This window comes from Ostrea edulis, chromosome 3 (assembly GCF_947568905.1).
Source record: "Ostrea edulis chromosome 3, xbOstEdul1.1, whole genome shotgun sequence".
Taxonomy (NCBI): Eukaryota; Metazoa; Mollusca; class Bivalvia; order Ostreida; family Ostreidae; genus Ostrea; species Ostrea edulis.
In genome coordinates this window covers 65,188,550-65,201,186 of record NC_079166.1, presented here as the reverse complement: position 1 = coordinate 65,201,186, position 12,637 = coordinate 65,188,550, and the positions used below count along the sequence as shown (strand labels likewise).

Below are 12,637 nucleotides of genomic sequence, written 5' to 3'. Positions count from 1 at the left end.
ATCTATATCATCACATGATTTCATTGTGCTTTTCTTTCCAGATGTATGATTTTTTTACGGATTACATGTACATCTAAAATTCTACTCCGTTTACCTGATCAAGATATAGAGCTCACGGCGGGTGTGACCGGTGGACAGGGGATGCTTACTTCTCCCATGCATCTGATCCCACCTCTGGTGAGTCCAGGGGTCCAAATTTGCCCAACACTCTATTTTGTATTGCTAATAGGAGTTATGAGATTGATCACTGTTCGTTATCTTCGCCTTTCATCATTTATTTTCATATATTTGTCACTTAATGTTCATATTTAAGATTTTAATTACGAAGTCCCTGCATTATCCTGGAGATGGCGCGCATTTGCGATTTCGACATGGTATGGGACACAGGTTTCCAGAGTTTATTTTTACTTCTTGTGTTTCCTGGCCGGTGACGTCGTTAATGAAAGCATACTCGATTCATTTATGTTATCAGTCACAACTATTGTTATTTTAGTGTTCATACATGTAGAGTGTTCATACAGTGTATCATATATTGTTTTTGTTACATTTTCATACATTTCGTGTCGGTATAATAAACTCCTGGCTTCCGCATATGCTACCTGGGCTAGTCAGCAAATGTATTTGCTTGTCATTTTGTAAGAATAGAGAAGACTCATTTTAATTGGTGGGGCCAATGATCGTGGGTAAGCAAAATTTTCCTGGTTCGTGGGGATGTAATTTCGTGGGTATGCGATACGATGCACTGGGAGAGATAACTCTACTTGGTTTAAAAAAAATGTTCGAAGACACGTAAATTCGTGGGTAAGAGTGACTCATGATATCCATGAACATCAATCTCCCACAAGCAATGGTGATTCCACAGTATTCAGCACTAACATTGCAGTATTATGCCTTGTAAATATTGCCAAAGTGAAGTTAAATGTCATGTCCATTATAAATGCCAGAAGTCACACTCTTTGCGCTAGGCAGTTCTTTCATAATTAGTACTTTTGATTCGTTTTGTTATAATAATTCGTAATTAGTACTTTTGATTCGTTTTGTTATAATAATTCGTAATTAGTACTTTTGATTCGTTTTGTTATAATAATTCGTAATTAGTACTTTTGATTCGTTTTGTTATAATAATTCGTAATTAGTACTTTTGATTCGTTTTGTTATAATAATTCATAATTAGTACTTTTGATTCGTTTTGTTATTTTTTATAATAATTCATAATTAGTACTTTTGATTCGTTTTGTTATAATAATTCATAATCGGTACTTTTGATTAGTTTTCTTGTGATCATTTTTCTTCGATGTAGAAAGTAGAAATAAAGTTTTAAAAGAGAATTGATAATTCTAAAAAGCTCAGTTTCGAACCTCTTTAAAAACTTCTTTCGAAATAAATGCCTATGAATTCAGAGAACACACAAGTATGTTTCAAGATACAAACAATATTTTATTGATTTCTATTGGGAGGTGTTTAGGAACACTGACCTCCACTGGGGCATGATGATAAATTCGAATCGATATAATCTTGAATACTCATTACAATCGTGTCACAAGTTCCTTCAAATGTAATAGAAATGGAAGGCATGCTAGTAATGGCTGCATAGAGCCATTGAAGTTCGCAGGTACATTGAATGCGATTAAATTGGAGATCAACAGTGATGGTGGAGCTTCGTCCAGTATGTGAATGGGCTGCCATCAAACCTCTGATGGCACAAGGAACTTTGGTAAGGTTGGTGGATCGTAGTTCTATTCTATCTAACAATACGTTGTTGTCCAGTGCGTTCGGTGACATGTATAGAATGGGATTGTTGTTGAAAAGAAGGGACTTTAAGCTTACAAGCTGCCGCAAGTCTTTAGTTTCCACGCTGTGTATTTTATTGTTCGAGAGATCTAGTGCGTCCAAAGCGGCAATTCGTTGAATGGCTTCGGGGATTCTCGTCAATCCGGAGTCGCGAAGACTCAAAGTTGATGCCCGATTGACAGCGATTGCTGATTCGTCGCTGACAAACTTCAGTCTGTTTCTGTCCAGAACTACATTTTGAAGTTTCTCAAAAGATCCTAAAATTTGTGGAAAGACGGTTATGTTGTCTGCCTGTAAGGACACGTTGTACAGATAGGGCAATAAGCCTGGAACGATTGGCGCTCTCATACCGTGGTCACCGACGTTATAATTGTCATCAAAACGCAACACCTCTAAATACCTTAATCTAGCCACAGCTAGGGGAACTGACGTCAACTGACTGTGCTGAATAGTAAGCTCCTTTAGTGTCCCTTGAAATCCGTGGAAAGCATCAACTGGCAATAATGTGAAGTGCGACTCAGTAATGGTCAAATTTTGCAATGCCTGAAGATGGTAAAAAGAAGAAGGCCACGAGGTTATATTGGGTCCACCTATTTTCAAATCGATTAAGGTATCGCCGATGTCCCTCAGGATATCATCATCAAAATTGTTGGACGCTATTGGATTTCCCGATAAATCCAACAGTTCTAAGTGCTCCAACTCCTTTACTGAGGCGGGCAGAGCCGTTAAGGAATTGTTAGACAACACGAGTTCCTTTAAGGTGCCTTTCATGTTGTTGAATGCAAGGGGGTTGATATTTGAGTCGTTGAGGTTATTGTTGCTAAGAATTAGTCTGTCCGTCTGTATGTGATTAAAATCATAGGCTTTGATTGGTAAACTACTGTCTCTGATATCTACAACCCGACATCGACGATCTTGTCTCAGACTTGGGGTGGTGATGAGGCCATGGCATTGGATAACGGCGTTCTCACAGCCACAGAAACTGCTGTCAGGAAAATTGCTGCAACATGACGAATAATCTGTCTGCCCAAAGGCATGGGTGATTAGACCACACAGAGACAACCAAACGAAGGCCTGGTTTAAGAAAAAAATGCAAAAGAAAAATAATTAAAGCGAAGCGTAGCAGTTATTTTTAAATGATTTAATTACAATTTCAAGGGGATATTTACAGCATAAATCAAATGTATGCAATAATGTTTTCAATATTTCAAAAATACTTGGAACAATGACAACCAACATGTATTCTTTTTAGCAATGCTTATATCTAATTTGTTGGACATATTATGAATTAGGTATATCACACACGAAAATAAATCAGATGCAAAAATACATACAATCATCCTTTCATACAGGTTGCTGTTTGTGCTTACAAAGATACGTCTTGTCTACACAAGGGGCCGTTTACAACAACGTTTAACCTACTGGTTGACCTGGTGCGTGGAATAGCATGCGTGAAAGGTACAATATGTCTAGGTAAAATTGATAATGGGAAACCATATTTAGACTTCAATTCTCCGAAAAACCACAGGAAGTTGAACAAGATAACATTAATTTTGTTACTTGTAAATATTGTATTCTTTCTTGCACACTATTATAATTTTCTCATATAATGCTATTATTTTCTTTTATATATTAAGTATTCTAACCTTTCTGCTTTAGAAATTAAACATTCAGAACAACTGGATCCTGCGTGTACATATGTATTATACTTACATGCTGTATTCAGTAAGATGATTTTGAAAAGTGTAATGTGATACTGCAAGTACATGTCTTTGCATTGTACACATTTCCTTTGCTTTACATTCGTAAGCTGTCTTAGTTACTGGGAGTACAAGACCAACAGTCTGGTACAATAAATTTATTACCAGACTGTTAACAGGTACTGTCCCTTGGTGCCCCCTGAAATCAAGTCAACAATTCATACCTTCTTTAACACTCCGTACAATTGTTTTCATTTATATAATTATTCTATTCTAATCTCCCTGCATTAGCATAAAATATTCAGAACAACTGGATCCTACATGTACATGTGTTTTATACTTGCATACTGTACTTACTAAACTATAATTATACTGATTTCATTACAATTTTATATGTATTCACACAACACTACCATTGTCCGCTGTCTCAGAAACTGATGTGTGAAGCAGTTCGGTTATTTTATTGTATATATCATATTGTTAATTCAAATCTTGTCTGCAATCAGTATTTCATATATAATTATAGATATGTGCAGTGCAGTGTAGAAGTGTGAACTCTGTCAGTATTAGTACTTCTGAATGATTGTTATTTATTTTCATTGTTATAATTAATTGCTTGTTAACCTGCACATGCCCTCCGAGGGACCTTGATTGGTGAATAAACAATATATATATATATATATATATATAAAGACATGAATGCACAGAAACTCCATAGAAAATAAATGCTAAATGATTCGCATATACTATTGATCAATCAATCTATTTATCTTTATCTATATATACAATATATCTATTCAATGTTTCTTCTGTTGGGGTAGTTATTGTTAATTTTGACTTTATAAATCGCAATGTTCCTGCTTTATAGAATAAATGCAGTGTGTATCTTGTATGATCGTCTTAAATCTAACTCACGTGCCTTTCTTAGTTGACTTGTAGCACGTGACTGTGTGGCGAGAATACTCGAGTTTTGATTTACTATAGAAACTCTCTCTCTCTCCACCCCCACCCCCCGACTTTTATACCCGCTGTTGCAATATTTTAGCCCTTCTTGATTTCCAGTTTCTGGAAAGGTCATTCTAAGTCGAGAAAAGTTAAAAGACATGACATATTTTTACACTTTAATTCACTAGTGCTTAAACAGCATTTCTAATAACACTTGCAGGTATTACACGTACCTCAGTTTGCAAAGCAGATCTTGTTAGATTATGTGAACAAACAACAGAACTGCTTTTCGATTTAATACCAGCCGAGAACACACTTAGTCTATACATTACATAAATTACCACCATTCTGTCTTCAAATACAAATACTGTATATATACAATTTTGCTTATTGTTCAGTGCAACGCACTTCAGTGGTGGTAAACAAATCCCGAGATGCGTTTGTTGTTAAGGTGGAGGTACAACATTTGTACGTACTTGGAATATGAAGATAATAATCGGTATGACTGCTAGGAAGTTAGAAGATCACTTCATTGGGTGTCTATCGAGATAACTCGGTAGTCAGATACAAAGATATACCTTGTTCTATTCAAAGATAATTTCTTCATATCTTTGAACACGAGGCTGGAAATGGTAAGGCGTTTTATTTTTTGATAGGGAAATTCATACCATCGTGTCTTTGAAATGTTATATGTATATGTCAAAGTTTCCTTTATCCAAACCATTCAATACAAGAAAAATGATTGTGTTTTCATTCGGTTCACTAGGTGTATTAGAATAATTATATTATATGGCAGATGTTTTAACTCGCACGCAGCGATTGAATTATAAGATAGACCTAAGTCTCAAACTAAGGCAGCTTTCAGTCTTAGCGGAAGTTCGGGATCTTGTTTTACATGGTATTTGTCTGTCCGTGAGCCGATAAAATGCGATTATTTCGCGCAGATGGATGTAGATAATTATATTGTTTGTATGTTTTACATCCCATCCAGAATGTTTCCATCATAGAGACACGTGTATGCTAAATAGGTGAAGTGCCACGAATTTTGATCTATGTATAATGATGAGGGTTCTCAAGTGTGCCAACGCCTACAATGGCACGGAACCTCCGTTTTGAAGGTCATTACTGAAAGACACGTGTATTTCACTTCTAATAAAGACCACATGGCAAAGAAACTGATATCACCAATGTTAAAGTTTTTAGGTTTTATGTGGAGTAGAAATCTGTGATGTATAATTGAACGCGAACCTCTCGGTAGGTTTCACGTAAAGTCGGGATCTATTTCATTGAAAGCGAATTTCCCGGTAGGTTATAAATGGAATGGAGATCTACAATCGAAGGCGAACCCCCAATAGGTTTTACCGCAGGTACTTGATGTATGGATACTAATACATGTGATTGGTCCGTTCTGACATTTGTTAAGTCTCCAGATTTTTCATCGCCAATCACACGACGCGTAATATATTCATATGCTCCGATTTCCTCGTTTCCCGCCAGTGACTTCTCTGACCCATGCACGCAAAATTGTGACAAATAAAAGAGATCACACGGGTTTTCAGTGCCCCGAAGCCGTTTGTTTACAAATGTCCGTTTCTTGCCTTGTGTATTTTATTATAGCGTTAGAAGGCCAATCTTACAAAAAGTGTGAAATGATTACATAAATCAAAATTGGGGTGAGATAGACAGGAAATCCACACATTTCGGAGAAATTCTTGCCGCAAAAATATCAGAAGGGGGTTGGGTGGATAGTATCCTGTGTGTTTACGTGGATCGGGCTCTATAATCAAACACGAGCCTCCCGATAGGTTTTACTTGGAATCGGGCTCTATAATAAAACACGATATTGATATATATTTTGCCTTAACCTGTTCATATTCATATAAGAAAGCATGCACAATTTTAGGTTCGAGGATACTTCACACAGTGGTTTCCACTTTTATCACAAGTATCCATTTGCTGAATGAATAAATTTTACAAGAGTTCCTTCCACTGTCTTACGTTAATCAGCCGTCAGATTTTTATCAATTGTCATGATTCATACTCAAATTGTTAATGTCATATTTTTCAATATATTTACTTCAATTCTCGTCTGTGCCCACTTGAAACCAGACCCCCCCCCCCCCCCTATTCCTTCAACACAATATAATTTCTACAATTGCCATATAAAACCGAAACCATGCATATGAAACCCTAGCTGGCGTACTTGATATATTGATAAAGGTGTGCTAAAATTTCAAATAAACTGGCCAGTATTTGCACTATACGAGAATGGATTGAAATTATACATTGGCGTGCCGTTATGGATCATGCAACCACTCTACCACTATTTTTATTTTCTAATCTGGGATCAACACATTTATTTTCTTTTTACTTATGTTTTGTAAATATACTTCAAATATTATCGCCTTATATATTGTTACGTATTGTAAGGATCTCGTTATCAGTGAATACTATTTCTTCTTACATGTACATGTACAGTCGCTGAAAATGTGATATTTATTAGTACGTAACAGAGACGAAAAATACATTATTTGACCATCTTTAATGCATATTTACAATTCAAAAGCAAATAAAAAGTGTGTAAATCCTAGATCAGAAAGGGTTAGGGGGTGGGCGTGTTACATGATCCATGCCTCAAGTGTCTGTGTATACACATGTATATTAAACTATCCTTACTGTAACTCAGAGCGTGCGACATTTGGTGAGATATCGAGCCTGAAACGTACGATTAAGAATAAGCGATAAATTTTCTTCAGAAAAATTGTTACACACAAACGTGTCGAATACAACTAGCCATCGAACACGGGCCTCCCGGTTGCAAAGTGAACGCCCCAATTACTGGGCTACCGAGATCGGCGACTGTATTGTAATCTCTGTGAAGATTAATTGATTGAATTAGATTGTATTATTCATTTCATATGCTAAAAGATTTTTCAAAATCACTTCCGTCAAAAGAAATCTAAGTATCTCGACCAATGAACCCCGTTGGCATCCGGTGTAGAATAGGTCCTCAGTATCCCTTACTTGTCGTAAGAGGCGATTAAATGGGGACCGCAAAAATCAAGCATCATCATCATATTACTGTTGTGTTGTAATCTACCTTGTTGATATCATTAGATTTGGTTCGTGGTGGTGAGTGTCTTGCTGTATGTGACAGATGCGGCCTGTCCCACGGACTGCTCTTGTCGCAGTCGTTATGTTGACTGTGCCCGCAGACGACACACTTCCGTCCCTTCCTTTGCCGGCGTTAACGTGGCTGCAGATTACGATGTGTTAGACCTGAGTGAAAACAGCATCACGTCTTTAAATAACAGGAGTTTTGCCAACGCTCCATTCAAGACTGTTTATCTTTCAAACAATGGATTGAATGACAGCGGAATTTCTGTGGGGGCTTTTGATGGTTTGAAAGACTCTGTCACTCATCTCGATTTGAGTCATAATAACATTCGCCACCTTCCCACTGCCCTAAAAGAATTAAGTAAAATTGAAGATTTAGATGTATCCCATAATCCAATGCGATATACAAATGACTTTAAAGATGAAGTTATGAAAGCTCTGGGGGACACAATTACAAGTTTCACATTTGGAAGTAGCCAATTGCTAAGTTGGCCAACAACTCTGAATCATTTTGTTCAACTCCAAAGTCTACATGTGGCTGAAATGGGAAGATTCATAAAAGTCTTGCCGCCTGAATCGTTCCATGGCTTTGAAACAACTCTTCTTTACTTGAAGATGGAGAACACAAAGTTGGTCGCTGTACCTTTAGGAATAAGTAGGTTAAGGAATCTCCAAGAACTACACTTTGATGACAACCCTCAAGTGACAGATAGGGGTATCCTTATTCAGTCCTTCCCCATCAGAAGCCAAAAGTTGAGAACTGTTAGTCTTAATGGCGATGGTCTGACAAAATTCCCTCCAGTGCTGAAGTATTTAAGAGCACTTAAAAATCTGAGTTTAGATCGAAATATTCTCGATTTTCTCAGCGATGCCTCCATCAGTGGTAATGTGACCGTGTCTAACCTTTCCCTGATCGACTGTGGTTTAGATAGAATCCCTGGAGCACTAGCGGACCTGGACTACCTTAACCGTCTTGACTTATCCCAAAACGCTATACGAACAATTGAACAGAACGATCTACGAAACCTTCCATATCTTCAACATTTGAAAATTCAAAACTCATCGTTAGAATACATCTCAAAAACTGCTTTCGAAAATTTCAATAACTTGGCAAGTTTAAACTTTGAGAATACGAAATTGACGCAGGTTCCGGAAGCTGTCAATCTGTTGCATCCGTGCGTTACCAGTCTAGATTTGAGCGGGACTAAGCTAGATTGCATGTGCGAAACGCTCGTGTGGTTAAACAATAAAACAGAGGAATGTAGAAGATCAGGACGAGCCATGCAAATTAAGGGTGAATGTGACACAATCATTTCCAGCGTTGAAAATTATGTCAAAACATACATTCCCAGATGTCCTCAGTATAAAGAAGAACACAACATCGCACCATACAATGGTCGATAAATTTCTAGATTCTAATCAGTTATATTTCTTTCCGGAAACGTTTAGCAACATTTGTTTGACTTCTATCATGTACCCCAGCTTGTATGTTTAACTCTGACGCTTTTCAAAAATAAATTTGGCTTTGCTTTACCTCGTTTTGTCATTGTAACTGGAGAGCAGCACATTGGTGTGGTTAAACATATAACAATATGCAGGCATTTTATCGGGTACTTAATTCAAATTTATATCCAACAATTTTTAGATAAAAACAGCCGTATGCGAAAAAAACTCTGGAATTCCGTAGCATATTTTTTGCTTAGTTTTTGCATCTGAATACTGTTTGAAATATCTAATAAAATTGCAAAACTGTTTAAGTGGACATGTCATTTATTATTACAATTCAACAAAGGCCATAATAATCAAAATGTACAAAATTAATTGTCTTGGACAGCTTCCATATATAATATAAACAACCCATTATTAATTTGCAAAGGGACAAAATAAAATACAAATAACGATAGCACAATTAACACAAATTCGTCCCAGACGATATCTTTCTAAAAAAAAAAAAAATAAAGAAGACAACATTCTGCTTCTTGCCAACAAACTGGCGAAAGATTTAGGTAATAGTATTACTGCTCTCTGATTGGCTAAGAAATAAGGGACACCTCTAGGAGAACATCGTTACACAATATTGAGGGGCTCAAAGGAAATATTGTTTATGATCCCAAAAAAATATGTACGTAAAACAATGTTTATGTTGTATCAAATATTCATACAAAAAGCTACAGAACAAATATAAACACACAAGCTGTGTACAACTCATTATTATATGCATTGCGAATCAATAATAACGGAATACCCAGGTGCCTTTTTACGTCCCTTTGTGTTCAATATTGCTGTGGGTTGTTCGTTCACCTTCGACAAATTTTGATTTCATAATTTGAAATATACCTGAACAGCTTATTATGGCTTATTATGGGTTCAAAGTGAGAAAAAAACCGATTTCCACTTAACCAATCTGATTAAAATCAGATCCTTTCTCCTCCGCTCACGTAGATCGCTACACAGCACTGGCGGAAGTAGAGGGGCGTGAGGGGGGGGGGGGGCACACAACTCCACCCCTCTGAAATTTTCAAAGTTTGGGTTACAAATCAGTGCGTACTATAAAAAGAGGGAAAATCAAATCATATCTACAATAATTGATTCTAAAAGGTGAACATTAACATACATAAAGTTCCTACATGTATATAACTCATTCACTTTCGTGAAACCCTGCGCAGTGTGTAAACGAATGTGATTGTGACATCGTTTTTCCATGCAGAAAATCTATAATGAAATGCCGATAAGTTATAATAGCGAGCGCAGCGAGCCAGCGCAAAGCGCTGGCTCGTACTGCGAGCTTTAATGACTAGAGCGCGGGAAATAATCCGAGCTAAATCTAAACCTCTAACAAGGAAAATTTTTTGACGCCAATCCTAGTCTCGTTCAACCAGACACTCGGCTGTCTCCGTAAATCTCCGACGAGCAGAGAGTCTGGTAAAGACACGCGATAATAACTGTTACCGCTAGGGAGCGCTAATTTAGTTTCCGTTGGATTCTCTCTGACATAAACAGTCAATTCCGAAATTTGATGCTAATTAGTTGATCCTTCAATAGTGATACTAATGGGAAAATCATTACTACATGTACAATAAAAAAAAATACGCTCTTTGTCAGCTGGAAATTGTACTTTCACTTTTGCCTCCTAAAGTAATTTTGATAAAACGGTTTTACCATTTCCCGTCGGTAGAACAGCAAATAAATCCTTTCCTTTACAAAAGTTTTTATAAACACTCTAGTTGTAAATCCTTGAGCTTAAACGGCAAATTCAATCTATTACAAATTTCTTCGGTAGTCGTTATTTTGAAGGTGTGTTGAATCAACCAATCAAATTAAATACCGAAATTTTGGTAAGCCTCGTTCTGACGTTACAAACGTTATCGCGTATCTTACCAGACTCTCTGCTCTTCGGATATTTACGGAAAAAGCAGAGCGTCTGGTTGCACGAGACTACGCCAATCCCAGAAGTCCCTTGTCAAAAATGGCGGAGATCTCGCAAAGTCACACCTTGGAATATGATTGTGAACTTACGTGGATTATCATCCTAATCTTGTGGCCTCTTAGCTCCAAAATTCAGTGCACCATTAGGCGAAAAATGTTTAACGAAGTGCAATGTTGATGAAAGGCAGACTAAGATGATGTGTGACATCATGTCTACGTTTTGACGTACGTCATAATAAGACTGACAGTGGCGGATCTAAATACTTGTTATTTCCATTTGTAAAAGTCATGCTACCGGGAGAAAACATGTATACGTAAACATTAGGCATACGTAATATCGCATCGAGTACAAATTGTATTTAATTTACTGCAAACTACTAATCTGATTAAAATACTATAGTCTCAAAAGGAATTGATTATTCTTATAAGAAGAAAAAAAAAAAGGACGAACTTGTAGATATGTGAATTTAACCTATTTGAAAAATTACAAATAAATAAACGGAATTCGGCCGTATCGAAAACATTTCTTTTAAAATCTTAGGGGTTTTTTTTTTCCAGCGTCTAAAAATATTAAAAACTTCCTCGGCACGTCCGGTAATGCAAACCACCCCCTGATAACCAACCATGCCACTTGCTATTAACGACTGAAAATCATTAATTAATTCTTGTTTTGTGAATAAATCTTAATGTACCCTTACTGTAACAGCAGAGAGGGGCTCAAATATGTTGCAATTTATTCCATAATATTCGAATGCTGAAAGATTTCATCATGGTGTTACAACTAGGATTATGTACAATATCATAAATATTGTTCTAATTTTCTCTTCTGAAAACATGCCATTGCTACAAGGGGATTGTTATATGAATTTCATTTTTTTTTAAAATTAGATAGGTACGCATAGGGTGGGGCGGGATCTGCGCGCATATATGTGCAATAGTGTTGAATTTATTGATTTATTAAAAATTTAATTATCATTATATTGAAATGCGTTTTATGTTCAAAGACAGTGTTGTTCACACAGTTTTACTTCAGGGGACTTCACCCCCTGGGCCCCCACCAGAGTCTTGTCCTTGGCCACTAGGGGCCTTAGGGCGGCCCCAGACCCCCTTCCTCTGGAAAAAATCCCACACACCTACACCCTAACCAGAATTCGTGGATCCGCTCCTGAACAAGGTAGCAATCTACATGAGCGGATCAAAGGATCTGATTTCAACCAAATTGTTACTAAATACTGTTCGATTTAATCAATGATCCAATAAAATGTATATATTGCTACTTATTTAAAGACACCAGGCATACGTAAACAGAATTATATCAACATCAGATAATTACATACTTTTATTAAACAGCATAAAAGATGTATAAAAACTAGTTAAAATGTCAAAATTTTATTCTAACCGTTTAAGATACATGAACCAGCATAGGAGTGATTACCCATGACATTTTCTTAAAATAGAGATAATGGATTATCTATTTATAGGAGACAAACTTTTTTAGTATCAAATAGTTTAACAATTTTTTCATCGTACCCAGTGAAATAAATTCCTACCAAAGATATACATGTATTTCTACCAGTGGCAGATCTAAAGGAGAGGGTGGAGGGTGCGGGGTTTGGACCCCCCTCCCAATTTCATCTGAAAAGTTTGCTTAAAAAGGT

General features: G+C 36.7%; 2 protein-coding genes across 2 annotated transcripts; one reads left to right on the top strand and one right to left on the bottom strand.

The window, feature by feature from the left end:
* Positions 1 to 1,416: 1,416 nt before the first annotated feature.
* On the bottom strand, positions 1,417 to 3,270 carry LOC125677177 (leucine-rich repeat-containing protein 40-like). Its single transcript, XM_048915153.2, has 2 exons — positions 3,126 to 3,270; positions 1,417 to 2,865 (listed from the first exon to the last, which is right to left on the bottom strand). The coding sequence occupies exons 1-2, from the start codon at positions 3,129 to 3,131 to the stop codon at positions 1,462 to 1,464; spliced, it is 1,410 nt and encodes a 469-aa protein (XP_048771110.2). The 5' UTR covers positions 3,132 to 3,270; the 3' UTR covers positions 1,417 to 1,461.
* Positions 3,271 to 4,825: 1,555 nt separating this feature from the next.
* LOC125675765 (leucine-rich repeats and immunoglobulin-like domains protein 3) lies at positions 4,826 to 9,086 on the top strand. Its single transcript, XM_048913558.2, has 2 exons — positions 4,826 to 5,068; positions 7,554 to 9,086. Exons 1-2 carry the CDS (start codon positions 5,066 to 5,068, stop codon positions 8,955 to 8,957), a joined length of 1,407 nt encoding a protein of 468 aa, XP_048769515.1. The 5' UTR covers positions 4,826 to 5,065; the 3' UTR covers positions 8,958 to 9,086.
* Positions 9,087 to 12,637: the final 3,551 nt, after the last annotated feature.